Raw genomic sequence first — 14746 nt, 5'->3', positions numbered from 1 at the left:
ACCTTTAAGTCTAAACGAAAGGTTAATGCGAGGGCCTAAGTTTAATAGATCCCCTAGAGGGTTTTTATTTTATGTTTTTTATACTTAAGGCTAGTCCTTAAGTGCTATTATACATTTATTTCGCGCTAGCTTTCTAGCGTCGTATCGCATTGCATCGCATATACAGCCTAGCAGATAAGGGGGCTTAGAAAAAAGAAAAATAAGAAAAACAACGCTTTTAGTGCTCCTGCTTAAGCCTACGAATTTTCTACCGATCCTACTTAGACCCGAATTAATCCTTCTTAGCCTACTCCCTCTTAGCATCTTCTTCCTTCTTAGTAATAAGCTGCGTCTTAAGGGCTAACATTACCGCCTACAAGTGTAGCATCTAAGGAGTAATGCCTTAATTAGCTCTAAGACGCACTTAAGCCCGCGAGAGAGCTATCTAGACGACTTAATATACAGAGTGGCGCTTGTTAAAGCAGTTGCGGTAGAGCTGCTCGATGTGCTCCGTATACACGCGCGTTGTTTGTTTGTTTGTTTTGTTTGTTTGTTCCATTTACGTCCTTTCGGAGTCCAAGACTATGTAGGACGGCTTTGCTATAAAGGCAAAGCAGTAGATCTAGTTACAATTAAAATCTTTCGGTATTCTTTAACCTTAGGGGAAACCCCGTGCCTAAGGCAGGACCTGTAAGCAGACTGCCGAAGGACTTCAAAACAGCGCAAGACAAAGGAAATCAAACGAGTGTCGTTGTCTACAGCCGGGGCTGCAGAATTTTCGCGCTAAGCTTTTGCAGAATTTTCAGCGGATCCTTCCGCTTCGCACGCACGCTGCAAATTCGAATTTAAAATGTAGTGCAAAAGCAGTGCAAAATGCCGTGCAAAAGCAGTGCAAAATGCCGCGCAAAAGCACTGCATAAGCAGCTGTCCAACTCGCTGCCTTCTCTTGTCCTTAATATGCCTTTGTGGTATCGTAGTAGCAGTTCTATCTACGACAACGTAGGTTGATCGTAGAGTTATGGATTCTACCGAGTTCCAGCTCTTTAAAGTGCATGTATGCTTCCTTTCGAAGGCGACGAAGTCTCTAGAGAAGGGATATGCGATTTCGATTCGGATTTCGAGGAGGTGCGCGTATAGGGCAGAGTAGACTGCTTCTTTCTTCTTCTCGTTCGTAGCGTAGAGGGCTATTCGTTCGAATCGTGCTGTTGTTCTGTTGTAGCTCGTGTTTCGAGGCGGATTTCGAGAAGGATTTCGGGCGGATTTCGAGAGGTTTTCGAGGAGGTTTCTTCCAGACTGTCTTGGTTTCCCTTCCGAGGAAGGTACTTACGACGGCCACCGCGTGAAGGTGCAGTCTGTTCGGCCGTCTATACACGCGCGTATATTAGCTTCCTAGAGGAACTATTAGGCCTTCTGCGCCGTATCCTTAACGTCTATTATTAGCCCGAGGAGCCGTGCCAAAAAACAGGTTCCCCTAGGTAGCGAAACCGCTTAAGGGGAGCACTAGCTTATATATAAGGCGGCCGGAGAAGGTTGGAATTAGGTCGTAATTATTAGTTAAGCCGGTCCGTGCTAGTATTAAGGTCTAATCGATAGCGTATAAGAGCCTCTCTCCTTCGTATATTAGATCTACGAAATCCTCCGCTATATTATAGAATAGTAGGCTTAGAGATTAACGAGCTAGAGCGGGTACGTTTCGAACCGGAGCTTAAATAGGAGCAGGCATAGTGCTCGGCCGAGGAGGCGGGCCCCGACGAGTGCTTAAACTAGAGGGCACTAGCGCTAGAGTGCCTTAACGATCGCCTATCGGGAAGAGGGTAGGGCTAGGCCTAGAGGAGCCTTATTACCCTATACGGAAGAGTAGAGGTGCGTTAGCCGGACGGGTTGTACGCCTAGCTTAAGGGTTGTCGCGGCGATATATGTTATCTATAGTTATAGGCATTCCTTAGGCGTAGTTCTTAGGAAGCTAGAAGGACAAAGGCTTAGCACCCGAAGATCTACCGAACCCCCTTAAAGGATCTAAGTAAGGACGCTCTAGCCGCGAAGGAGTAGTATCTATCTCCTTACGAGTAGACAAAGGACCCCTTAAGTTAGGGGAACGAGCTGCGACAGCTATTAAGTTAATGTCCTCTATATCGGCGATATTCGTCTAACTAGTAAGGAATAGGTTAAGCAGCTGCGTAACTCTACCGGATCTAGAATCGAAAGGTCTAGGGCTAGAAGGCGGCGGGCTTAAGGGCACTTAGATAGGCTCTTCTGGGAGCGGAATTAAGACTTCCTCCTTAAAGTCTACCTACTCGTCCTCCGCATCGTTATTACCTTCCTTAGCCTTCGGGTTCCTCTTCTTAGTCCTAGTCTTTCCCTAGAGTTTAGAATCTCTAACTAAACAGCGATCGTAGTAGTTAGTGTAGCTGTAGTTAGCATAGCAGCTAAAGCAGCCTCTACTACTGCGGCATAACTTAAAGGGACTAGCCTTGCGCTTGCCGGACTCGTAGCTATAGTTGCCTTCTTAAGGGCTGCTACCGAGAGCTTAAGTAAAAAGAGAGACTAGACGCTATTACTTGTAGGCCTTAATAAGGTAACCGTCCGATTTACGCTAGTCTAAGCTACGCAGATCGCCTAGCTCGAACGCTTAAAGTCTATCGATTAAGGTATTAAGTTAGGAAATCGTAAAGGCAGCTAGAAATTGCCGAAGGTACTTAATAGGCGTATTCGATACTATAATTAGACAATACATTACTTCCCTTATCTATACGTCCGTAACCGCGATGCGATTAGAGGCTAGGCTAGGAGTAAGGAGAGCTTTAAGTCGAGCGCCGACAGAGGCGTATATAGTAGTGCTATTAATATTTCCTTAAGGGTCGAAGCGATCTAGCTTAGGGTATAAGCTACGAAGATCCGGAGAGCGGTTAAGGACATTGCGAGGCATCGTAGGGTCCTAACCTTATACGGCAGTGCGACTCCTTAAGCTACGGCCCTAGTTCGCTAGTTAAGGGTTGCGCTAAGGGATTTCGTAATTGTTGCTTATAAGGGCGCGTATACCTAGTAGCTTAGACCTAAGGCTTAAGGCAGATATATTAAGCCTATCGCGATAAGCATCGTATGCCGACTTGTAACCGGTAGCTTGCTTATACCCGAATTTAGTGTACTCTATGCGGTTACGCCGAGACATAATATTAGGCTAGACGTAGAGTTTCCTTAAAGCGAACTTGTCTATTAATTCTTAGGTAATAGTAGCTCGTAACGGCTGCTTCTTGCTACTTAAGACCGAGCTAAATGCTTAAGTTAACATCCTTATATCTAAGTATCCGCGCTTAACTATCTTAATAGCACTTTAAACAGCCTTCGCAGGAGGGAACTTAGGGGCTAGCTTGCGAGGAGATCGGCGGAGCTGCTTATCGACCTTGTCGTCCTTGCTCTTATCGTCTTTCTTGCGCTTGTCTTCGTTACCCTTCGCTATAGCGACTATTGCTTAAGGTATATTATAGTGTTGTAAGGTATAGTAATCGTAGACTATATAAAGGTCTAAGGAAAAGGGAAGGAAAGGATTATAAATGTTAATAAAAGAGAGAGGGTTTAAAAGAAGAACGTAGTCGCTTTTGTGCCCTTAGAGGGGCGACCTACCGGTAAATTCGACTACGTGCTAGCAGTTACTAGCTTAAGGCTTGTAATAGTACGTAAATTGGATTATTTACCTACTAGAATTAGCTAGACGATTGTACTTAAGCCCTTACCTTCCGGACAATTACAGACCTCCTAGATTACGCTCGTTTACTCGAGATTACGCACACCCACTTAAGAGCATTAGCATATAACCTAAGCCTTTAATTAAGGTTGTTACGAACGCTTAAGGTTACGCATTTACTAAAGGGGAGGATGTTCAAAAACACCAAAAACCTCGCTTAGGTTTACTTAAACCCTTAAAGCCTTAGGCACCGTTTCACTTAAAGGCTCGTTATTATTACATAACTCGCTCGTTTCAGTTAGTCTATATAGCTTGAGGGCCTTCGCCCTCATAAATCAGTATCATTCTTTTCCGCTTTTTGATCACTCGCCTGCATTCAGACTAATTAGTCAAGGATCCAACAGAAAGAGTTTTGTCGACACCGATCGTACGGCGGAGCGCTGAAATGTATCGATCATTCGATTGGTGCCCTTGGAGAGCCGTCGACGAGAGGAAGACGGACCGTCAGCATGTTGCAAGGAACCTTGGATCTGTGCGTTCACGGGAGTCGTCGCCCAATTCCAATTCCGGATGATCGGACCATGTGCAAAAGAAGAGGACATGTGAACCCAGGGGTATGAGCACGTCGATATGAATCATGAGATGAGTATCATGCACATCGTACCACTGTCACGACTCAGAGCAGTTTGCCAACTGTACCCGCAATGATGGGAAACCAGGTAAAACTGAGCGGTTCGACTGACGAGTGGCCCTAAGATTAATTGCAACTGCCCAAGACTCACCAAGCAGAACAACATACCAAATAGTTCTAAAGAACTGGTGAAGCCATCTCTCCGTCAAACGCAATAACCATCAGCCGCTCCTTGAACAGGAGAGTTCTGACACTTTCGGATTGTTGAAGTTTCACGTATCGTTCGACACACCCTGCGAGGTAGCATCAACTGCCGGGCTAATGCACGCTCCAACATCGAATCATGATCCATGGCTACCGCAGAGGACATCATCTGACATCGCTGTGGCCCCTCCTCGTGTGGGCGCATCGGAACCATCGTAATCATCGAACATCAAGCTCGCCCACGTCGTGAGATGACAGGCTTATCTCATGACAAGCTCCTGTCCATGACAGGTTCCTCATCTCACAACATGCTCGGCATGCGTAGGCATGGATTCAGGTCAACGAGAGCAGAGTGTGCAACTGTTCCTGTTCTATCGCGCCATGGGCCATGGTCAGAAGTCTGTGTGTCCCGGGTCCCGCGGTTCTGGCGATAGATCGAGCGGATCTCAGCTCTTTCCCAAGATGCTCGGCATGCATACGTATGGGACCATTACAAACCATCCTGCATGCCCTCGCAAAGCTGTGTACTATGTCCTGGGGCGGGATTTTGTTGCTGACGGATTGAGCCAATCGCGTCGAGCAAGCATATTCTTTACAAGGCCTTCGCGACAGGTGTCGCATTGTGGTGCAGTGAGGTGAGATCCATTTTCGCCGCATCCAGGGGGCACGGATGTGATCAATTCCGGAGCAAGACTGACTGCTTGACTGCATACAGCAGTGCATTATCAGCGACCTCGACGGCAATCGACGCTTGCGCTGCGAGCTCTAAGTCTCAAAGCCATCTGTGAGATCCAGCCGCGGACCCTCATCACGCAACGACTTCGTCCTCCCTTCCCGGCAATGGCGCCTCAACCACCTCCTTCAACGGTGGCACACCCCTCCTGCCCTTCATCGCCTGCTGTTCCCTTCTCCAGGTTCCCCTCACATGCGCCAGCAATCCCAAGGCTCCCTTCGGCGTGACGCCCTCCACCCTTCTCGCTTGTCCTACGCTCTCCGGCCTCGTCTCAGCAAGCACTCTCTTCTCCTCCGTACTCAACGCATGAATCGTCTCGTAATTAATGTCCGGCGGCAACAACAGCGCTTCATCTTTCGCGAAGGCAGCAGCAGTGGTAGCTTGCTGCGTGATGTACGGCGCGTAGACGCCTTCGATGTTGAGTCTCGTGCGGATGCGTTCGGAGTATTGCGAGATCTCAGGGATGAGGTCCAGCAGGGATGTGACAGAAATGTTGTTGTGTCGCAAGAGGTCGAAAGCGGATCGTTTCGTACTATCGCTGCGAACAGGGAATCCCGCTTCGATCCAGGATTGAGAGCTGAGAATTTTCGCTTCGAGGAGGGCACGGAGGGATGCCATTTGGTCACGTTCGTCTGTGAATGCTGACCAGCGAGTGTCGCTGATAACACCGGCTTCACGCCCCTTTTCGGTGAGCCTGAGATCAGCATTGTCGGCGCGAGCGGACATGCGGTATTCGCTGCGGGAGGTGAACATGCGGTAAGGTTCGGAAACGCCTTTCGTGACGAGGTCGTCGATCATGATGCCGATATAGCTGTCGGCGCGGGACATGGTGAACGCGGGACGTCCGACGGCAGAATTGCCGGCGTTGATACCCGCGACGATGCCCTGTGCTGCGGCTTCTTCATAGCCGGTCGTGCCGTTAATTTGGCCGGCGAGGAAGAGGCCAGTGATGGCTTTCGTCTCAAGGGTGGACTTCAGGCTGCGCGGGTCCACATAGTCATATTCGACACCATAGCCGGGTTGCGTCATTGTCACATTTTCGAGACCGACGCAGGCGCGGAGCATGGCTTCTTGGGCTTCGGCTGGGACGGTCATGCTGACGCCGTTGGGGTAGATGACATCGTTGTCGAAGCCTTCGGGTTCGAGCCAGATGAGGTGGCTTGCCTTGGATGCGAACCGCAAGACTTTGCTTTCGAGTGAAGGACAATATCGTGGCCCCTTTACGGTTTCCCGGATATGTATGCTTTTATCAAGATTCTGTCGGATAATTTCGTGGGCTGTCGGATTAGTGAAGGTGCTATGGCAGTCCAGCTGCTTTTCGACCGCGACTCGATCGTTGAGGTATGAGAATGGAGTAGGCGGATCGTCGCCTGGTTGTACGTCCAGTTTTGAGAAATCAATCGTCTTTCGGTCCAGCCGTGGAGGTGTCCCTGTCTTTAGTCGTCCCAACTTGAAGCCTGCTTCTCGTAGAGATTTTGACAACCCGAATGTGGCAGCTTCGCCCATTCTCCCTGATGGGAAGACCTCCAACCCGATGTGTATCTCGCCACCCAGAAATGTCCCAGTCGTTATTACCACCTTTTCCGTATCAATCACTTCGCCCGACTCCAACCTGACACCTGTGATCCTCCCATGCCGACCCTCGGTCGCAGCAGCTGGGGATCGATCAACGATGATGTCCGCAACCTTGCCCTCCTTCACCTCCAGTCCAGCATAATGGGTCATCTCTTCCCGCATATGCTTCTTGTACAGCGCTCGATCAATCTGCGCGCGAGGTCCCCATACTGCCGGTCCTTTCTTCTTATTCAGCACTCTGAACTGCACTCCAGCTTTATCCGTAATCCTTCCAACGAGGCCATCCAAGGCATCGATCTCTCGTAGCATCGTTCCTTTTCCGATTCCGCCGAAAGATGGATTGCAGCTGCATACTCCCAGGTTGTCGTATGATGGCGTGACGAGCATCGTTCTCGCGCCCGTTCGTGCGGCTGCTGCTGAGGCTTCACATCCGGCATGCCCTCCTCCGATTACGACGACGTCCACGAAGGGTCTGTGCCGTTGTCAGCAATGCATTCGTGGTAAATGAGTTTGAATGCGTCACCTTGCGGGCAAGTCGGAGACAGTGGCAAGACTGCGTCGGAAAGCAGCTGCCGACCGCACACGAGGCGCATGGCCCCAGAGCATTCGCGCTCTCGCATGGAATATTAAAGTCATGATGGCATTGTGTGTACGGTAGGAAGAAGATTTGTCGAACTCGAGATGTGATCTGGACCTGCAATGCTTCAACTGTGGCGTCAAAAAAGTATCGGCTTCAACTGTGGCTGACGGAGCATGGTGAACCTCGCTCGAGATTCATGAGGAGAACACTTTTCATTCACAATTCACGTTCGCCTGCTCATCAAGACTCCATCTAATAAGGCGTCCATTCATCAAGTCTCGAGATCTTTTCACGAGCAGCAAACACACGAGTCGCAAACACAGAACTTTGCAACCGCATACCAGAACGACGTCACACCAAACACTTGCCTCGGATTTCAGCCTCTTCCTGCGCCGTGACCGGGATCTCCTTTGTTACAAAGTGCAAAGTGTCCTCGCCTGAAAAGAAGATATTCTTTACTATTTGGATATCTCGAGGGCGGAGGATGCAGCAGCGACAGCATGAATCGCCTGCTTCGCCAGGCAGTTCTTTTGCTATGTGTCAGCGATGGTTTCGGCAGTGCATTCGCGAGCACCGGCACTCATGAAGACATCGCGGCACTGATTCCGAGCACTCCGGCCCCGAGTATACCAATAGCAACCTCTTCTAATGGAGCCACGACTGTGTCTGCGACCGCGACCACTTCTGTTCCAGCGACTTTGGACAGCAGAGGATCTGCGACCACGAGGAGTACCGGAACATGTTCAAGTCGGACTATCAACTACATCACGCACACCTTGGCGCAACAATGTCTCCGAACGGACCGAGTACCCCAAAGTGGAGCGCATATCAGTAATGCAGTCTCGTCCGAGTTGTCGACCCATCTCGTCAAGCCTCTCGAGACACCAATCCGGACCACACGGACAAAGACGATCACCGTGAACACGACCGTCGGCGTGGCTAGTAGCAACACGATCGAGAGATCATCAGATGCCGCAACGTCATTGCCTACCGATGAAGACGTCGAGTCTCCCTTGGACAATGCCAATTTCCTGTCTTTCGAGGAGTGGAAGAAGCAGAACCTGGCCAAAATGGGCCAATCGCCCGAGGACCTACAGCGAGCCCAGCAAATCAATGCCAATAGACAGAGACCAGGTATCAACAATGCGCTGGACACTCTGGGCGAGGAACACGAGATAGACCTGGACTTCTCGGGATTCGGAGCCGGCGCACAGCTCCCGCCCGTCGCTGAAAAACGAGGGGATCCATCTGTCACCGACTCCGTTCCCGCATCTGCCGCCGGCCAACAACTCGCCGCCTCACCGACCCTCCGCTCTAAAGACGCCGGCAAGACCTGCAAAGAGCGAACAAACTACGCCTCTTTCGATTGCGCCGCCACAATCTTGAAGTCCAACAAGGAGTGCAAGTCTGCATCCTCAGTCCTCGTCGAGAACAAAGACAGCTACATGCTCAACATCTGCTCAGCGGACAACAAATTCTTCATAGTGGAATTGTGCGACGACATCCAGATCGACACGGTGGTGCTGGCCAACTATGAGTTCTTCAGCTCCAGCTTTCGGCATTTCAAGGTCTCCGTGTCAGATCGATATCCTGTCAAACTGGAGAAGTGGAGGGATCTGGGCACATTTGAGGCGCGGAACACTCGTGAGATTCAGGCATTCTTGGTGCAGAACCCACTGATCTGGGCAAGGTACTTGCGGATTGAGTTTTTGACGCACTATGGGACGGAGTACTACTGCCCTGTGAGCGTGTTAAGGGTGCATGGCACGACGATGTGGGAAGATTACAGGCATCAAGAAGAATTGGCCAGAGGAGAGGAGGATGAACTCGTTCTTGAGGCTGAGGTTGAGGCCGTGCCGCCGGTTGCGCAGGAACCGTTGGCATCGACGGTGGAAGATCCAAAATCGACTGTGCAGTCCATTCCGGAAGTGAAGTCTGCAGAGTCCGCAAGTATTGTGCAAGAGGCGAGCGCTTCGACATCCTCATCAGAAGCAACACCTCACGACGGCATTTCAAAAGGAAGTCCAGACCCGAGCGCGCCGACAGCCACCTCGGCATCTGCGGTTCGACAGAGCGATGTAAAAGATGCACCTGAGTCTATCAGCGGTAGCAAGGGATCAACAACAAATCCGACCGACTCTGCGTCGACTACAGATCTCGATGAAGATGCGTGGTCACCAGGCAATACCACTGAGAAGTGCTGCTGCTGCTGTGAATGGCCCAATATCTTCGAATTGGATTACTCGGGCATCTCTGACGCACCGTCGAATATGTCGGGCCAGCAACAGCCATATGCCAACATATCAGGGAGAAGTGACTACACTCGTACCGTGTCTTCACAGAACGGCAGTCAACCCGTCGCAGCCCCAAGCACGACTCCTCCCAGCGTCACCAAAGGCCCTCCAACCACCCAAAATAACACATCTTCAATGAACACCACCCGCCCAGCTGCCGCCGCAACATCCACGACCGCCCCTGCTCCCCCACAACCTTCCTCCCAAGAATCGTTCTTCAAGTCCTTTCACAAGCGCCTTCAACAACTCGAATCGAACTCCACCCTCTCCCTCCAATACATTGAAGAACAATCACGTATCCTCCGTGACGCTTTTACCAAAGTCGAAAAACGCCAACTCTCCACTACCACCAAATTCCTCTCCACGCTAAACAGCACCGTCATGGCGGAGTTGCAAAACTACCGCCTTGCCTACGATCAACTTTGGCAAAGCACCGTCATTGAACTGGAAGGCCAGAGGGAGTCGTATCAAGATGATATGCTCGCCCTCAGCCGCCGACTTACGATGGTAGCCGACGAACTCGTGTGGCAGAAGAGAATGGGCATCGTCCAATCCACCCTCCTTCTGCTCTGCCTCGCTCTCGTCCTCTTCGGCAGAAACGGCAGTGGACAGCTAGAAGTCCCGCTCATGCAACACATGATGAGTCGATCCGCTACTGCATTTCGCTCAGGCGGCTGGGACTCGCCGCCGAACAGTCCGAGTCCGGACAGTCGGAGTAGTCCGGTCAGCCTTTTCCGGAAAAGAATATGGCGGTCGAGTCCTGACTTGAACAACTCTGACGCTGGCAACCAGCAACGACACGGCAGTCCAGATCAATATTCCCAGCCGGGAATCGTGGTTGAAGCACCGAGTCCGGATGTGAGGACAGAGAGGGAAGGGTATTTTGACGAACAGAACGGGCTTGGACTGCTGGATAGGACGGGTAGTGCGCCTGGCAGTCGAATGCAGGCCGCATCTCCGCCTGCTTCGACAAATTCCAGTCCGAAGAAGCACAGGAAGAAGCAGAAGAAAGGGAATTCGCAGTCGATGGACGCAAGCGGGAGACGGACGGGAGGGAGTCTGTTGGCGTTATGAGGTTGGTGTATCACTAGCGAACGAATTTCTAACGACTTTACAGTGATCGGTTTCGCACAAGGAACAACGACCTCTTTTCTCATGCATCCAGGCAAGTCATACCATACCACGTTATCACGACTCTGCAACCCATCTGTTGGACGTGTTGTTCGGACAAAGAGAGTCGGCTGAACTTTCCACCGGCTCGGTGCCGACCAACTTCACGCCGACTCTCTGGGACGACGATCCTTGAGCATCTCAATCCTTCAGCCGCACGACAATGGATCTTCCACCCACAACACGGACAATACGGACAATGTTAATACTCCGATGCCCGTGGAAGAGCGTACATGACGACTGTCGGGCTCAATCATATGTGCGATAAGGAAAGAATGTGATTCATACAAAAGAGTAAGGAAGTCGCTTCCTTTCTTGTTATTTTCACAAGACATTCCTTCCGTCAGCATTCTCAACATCATCAGAAAGAGACCATACATCCAGTCCATCTACAAAACAACAACCTCTTCCAGAACCATCTTCTCACATACACCAGCATGTCCGCCCCACTCCGTCGCAACATTCTCGTGACAGGTGCCACTGGCAAACAAGGCCGCGCCCTCATCCAGTCCCTCACAACGCACCACCCAACACACCCCTTCACGCTCTACGCTCTGACTCGCAAACCCACCTCTCGAGCCTCCCTCGAGCTTGCTGCGCTCCCAAATGTCCGCCTCGTCACAGGCGACTTCTCCAACCCGGCCGCCATCTTCGCCCAAGTGCCGGAACCCTGGGGCATGTTTTTGATGACCATGCCTCTGCAAGGCGCCGCGCTGGAGGAACGACAGGGCAAAGCGCTCGTCAAAGCGGGGTTGGAAGCAGGTGTGAAACATGTGGTTTTCACGGCCACGGACCGTGGGAAGGACGTCGAGAACGACCCTACGCCAATTGCGCATTTCGCGAGCAAATTCCGGATTGAGAAAGATCTCATCGCGGGAGTCGCCACGGCGAACCAACAAGAGAAAGCGAATGAAGAAGTGACCTACACTATTCTCCGACCCGTCGCCTTCTACGAAAATCTGTCTCCGGACTTCCTTGGCCGGGCCTTCGTGGGGATGTGGACGCTCAGCAAACCTCAATCGAAGATCAAGTTCATCTCGACCGCGGACGTGGGTCGGGTGGGTGCGTTGGCTTTCTTGCATAGCAAGGAGCAGGGGTACAAGAACGCAGGAATCTCGTTGGCGGGAGAGGAGATTGATATCGAGGAGGCGGGAAGGATATTCAAGGAGGTCACGGGGAAGGAGATGGTGGCGACGTATGGTGTTGTGGCGAGAGGGTTGAAGTGGATGTTGAAGGAGCAGGTAGGGACCATGTTTGATTGGATCCGGGATGTCGGGTTTGGAGTTGAGGTTCAGACTGTGAGGGAGAGGTTTCCATTTGTGATGGGCTTCAGGCAGTGGTTGCTGGAGGAGAGTGCATGGAAGACGGAGGAGAAAAGATGACATGGTGTTGCGGTGGTATTCTGCGGAGTCAGCGGGCAGATTCAATTCATCCATTGTTGGAGTTTCCCCATCCGTTCCTTCCTTTGCGCGCTGACTGACATTTCTCGAAAGGCGACGTGAGTGTACCAGGATATGGCTCCTGTCAGTGAAGCAAGAGTTCACGGCCAGTCCTTCAATGCATCACCGACACGTCCCGCTGATACACATACCACGATCGGTTCAAGTCTAGTCAAAAGAGGACATCGATCGACTTGCCGACAACGCGATTCGATTACTGATAGATGGGCCATTCAGTCCTGAACGTGCCCGAGGTCCTGTCCCCATGGAATGAAGTTTACCCGCCAATGAACGATCCCCGTCAACAATGAGCTGTCGATTGAGTTTCCGACAGCCAACGATATTTCTGCATGTAGGAGACATTCTGGACCTGCATTCGTTCCCGGTTACCCCAAAGGGGACGGAAGCACCACGTGAATGTTTGCGCAGCACTGGTCAACTCCCGTCGACATGGGTAGGTAGCTTGTGTCCTGTATCGCATGTAAGATACTGAAAGTTAAAATGACAAATTGATTCTCGTCTACATCACATCCCCTCGCTCGAAGCAACAAGAAGCAAGCAGGAACGGTTTTTGAGCGGTGAAAGAGAAGTCTAGCGATCACTTCCCCGGCTTGTGCTGGTGAGGACTGAGAAGCCATTGACACCTGACCGCAGAGTACTCGCTCGCGTCATATGGGCGCAAGCACTCCTCCTCGTGTACAGGAACTGTACAGATTGCGTTCCTGAAGCATGATGTAGCGCTCTTCCCAGGTAGCATTTCCAGACCGATACGAGCTGGAGCATTCGTCAATACCTGCCCGAAGAGAACACCAGTAAGCTTCTTGACAATGATGAGCGGTGAGCTCTATGCCTACATCCAGGACACAGTTGTCGGTCTGCTCCTTGCTTCCTGTACCTGTCCATGTTCCTCCAGAAGGCAACGTAAAAGCGGCAATCGAGTGGGCGAACGCAAGTTTCGAACGGACCAGCCGCCGCTTCCTACTATGCAACCCCCCATGCTGCACATATAGTAACAGCGCTTGGCCGGACTCCAATGGCGCTACAGCCCTATCCGTTCAGACCATATCAAGAGTTCCCGCCCAATGCACGGTATGACATTGCTGACCACTGCAGAAGGCTCCGATAAAGTTGTCTCAGCGTTATCACGCATTTCCTAGCTACCCGGCCATTCCCACGGACATCCTTGAGTCTCAACAATGCGTGTTAGAGCAAAGGTAGACCGATGACGATAAAACCTGCTCGTCGGAGAGAAGTTTCTAGGCTGTCACATGAGTGGCAGGGTATGCAACATCCGAGGGATCGCCTGGCAAGGTTGGCATCGTTATTCCGACGACAGGAAGAGTTTCGTGGTCAATGCCCTCGAAGGTAAGATCAAGACCTCTTCGAAGCCCCGCACAACGTGGGGAGAACGTCCAGAAACTATTTGCTCGCTCCGCGCAGATGTCGATGCTTCAGTCTAGCCACGTGTTTGCATTGGCCCAGGAGGTATCGTTCTCTGGCCGTCGATCATCGTGTCCTGGTCTGCGTCGCTGGCCCTCAAGGTATCGACGCTCTCTCTAGACAGGTATCGCATTCACGACGTCTTCGGCTCAACCTGACGCAAAGCTGTCGATTTCGAGGCGTGGCCAAAGCCTCTTGCTCCGAGCAATTGACCCGTCAATGGCTCATCCTAGGGAGTTTGAGGCCACTCGACTGATTGCCAAAATGCATATATGTCTCTCCATTTCCCCTCTTCGACGAATTTCTTCTTCTCCAACAACGAACACACCTCCTCGCACAAAGACTTCTTCCACAAGAACTCTTTTGAACAAATCGTCAACCAAGACCAAACTTCCAGGCACCAGCAAGCTCGACATCCCAACATGAAATTCACCATCACCATCACGATGCTCTTCGGCCTCATCGCCCCGATCCTCGCAGCTCCAGCAGCTCCAGCGAACTCTGGTGTCAATTCCTCCATCGACGTGAGTGCCCATTCCCCGCTGTTTGTCCGCCCGTCCTAGCCCTTGGTCCACTGTCTCTGACACTACACGATCTCTAGTGCACCCTTCCCACGGACTGCGAGACACCTTGCAAGAACTTGCACTTCGAGAAATGGGACTGGTAAGCTTTGCTATTTCTCCCCATGACGCCATGCCTGTGTACAGGCACAAGATATGCTGACATTTGGACGTAGCGTGGCTTCCACCTGCAACTGCCACAACTAAGGATCTGGATGTCGCTGGCGTATGGTTGAGTGGACGCTCGGACGTGGATCCGCTCTTCGATCCGCTCTTGGACTCTCGCGGGTCCGTGTGTCGGTTACGCTCATTAATTCGCTTTTGGATGTTTGGAGCTCCATGTGGTGAATTCCGTCCGCTCGTCCTTCTGCTTTTGGCTGTGGGGACCTCTGTGTGGTGATTCCGTTTCGCTCGCTTACTGGCTTGATTTGGGTCTCATGTTAGTTCAAGGTATCGATA

The 14746-nt window shown here is 51.4% G+C and overlaps 3 protein-coding genes across 3 annotated transcripts; 2 read left to right on the top strand and 1 right to left on the bottom strand.

Moving 5' to 3' along the window:
- Positions 1–5304: 5304 nt before the first annotated feature.
- MYCGRDRAFT_74444 (uncharacterized protein) lies at positions 5305–7440 on the bottom strand (the record flags this gene model as incomplete). The annotated part of the gene is made up of 2 exons (XM_003849869.1): positions 5305–7276; positions 7328–7440. The coding sequence occupies 2 exons, from the start codon at positions 7438–7440 to the stop codon at positions 5305–5307; spliced, it is 2085 nt and encodes a 694-aa protein (XP_003849917.1).
- Positions 7441–8388: 948 nt separating this feature from the next.
- MYCGRDRAFT_29926 (uncharacterized protein) lies at positions 8389–10278 on the top strand (the record flags this gene model as incomplete). The annotated part of the gene is made up of 3 exons (XM_003850451.1): positions 8389–8518; positions 8624–9299; positions 9756–10278. Coding segments are annotated over 3 exons (1329 nt in total), but the record flags the coding sequence as incomplete, so codon positions are not given.
- Positions 10279–11285: 1007 nt separating this feature from the next.
- Positions 11286–12230, top strand: MYCGRDRAFT_87038 (uncharacterized protein; the record flags this gene model as incomplete). Its single annotated transcript, XM_003850452.1, has 1 exon — positions 11286–12230. One exon carries the CDS (start codon positions 11286–11288, stop codon positions 12228–12230), a length of 945 nt encoding a protein of 314 aa, XP_003850500.1.
- Positions 12231–14746: the final 2516 nt, after the last annotated feature.

This window comes from Zymoseptoria tritici, chromosome 8, assembly GCF_000219625.1.
Source record: "Zymoseptoria tritici IPO323 chromosome 8, whole genome shotgun sequence".
In the NCBI taxonomy this organism is placed as follows: domain Eukaryota; kingdom Fungi; phylum Ascomycota; class Dothideomycetes; order Mycosphaerellales; family Mycosphaerellaceae; genus Zymoseptoria; species Zymoseptoria tritici.
Note: the sequence above shows the minus strand (reverse complement) of the source record. Positions and strands in the feature narration are given on the sequence as shown.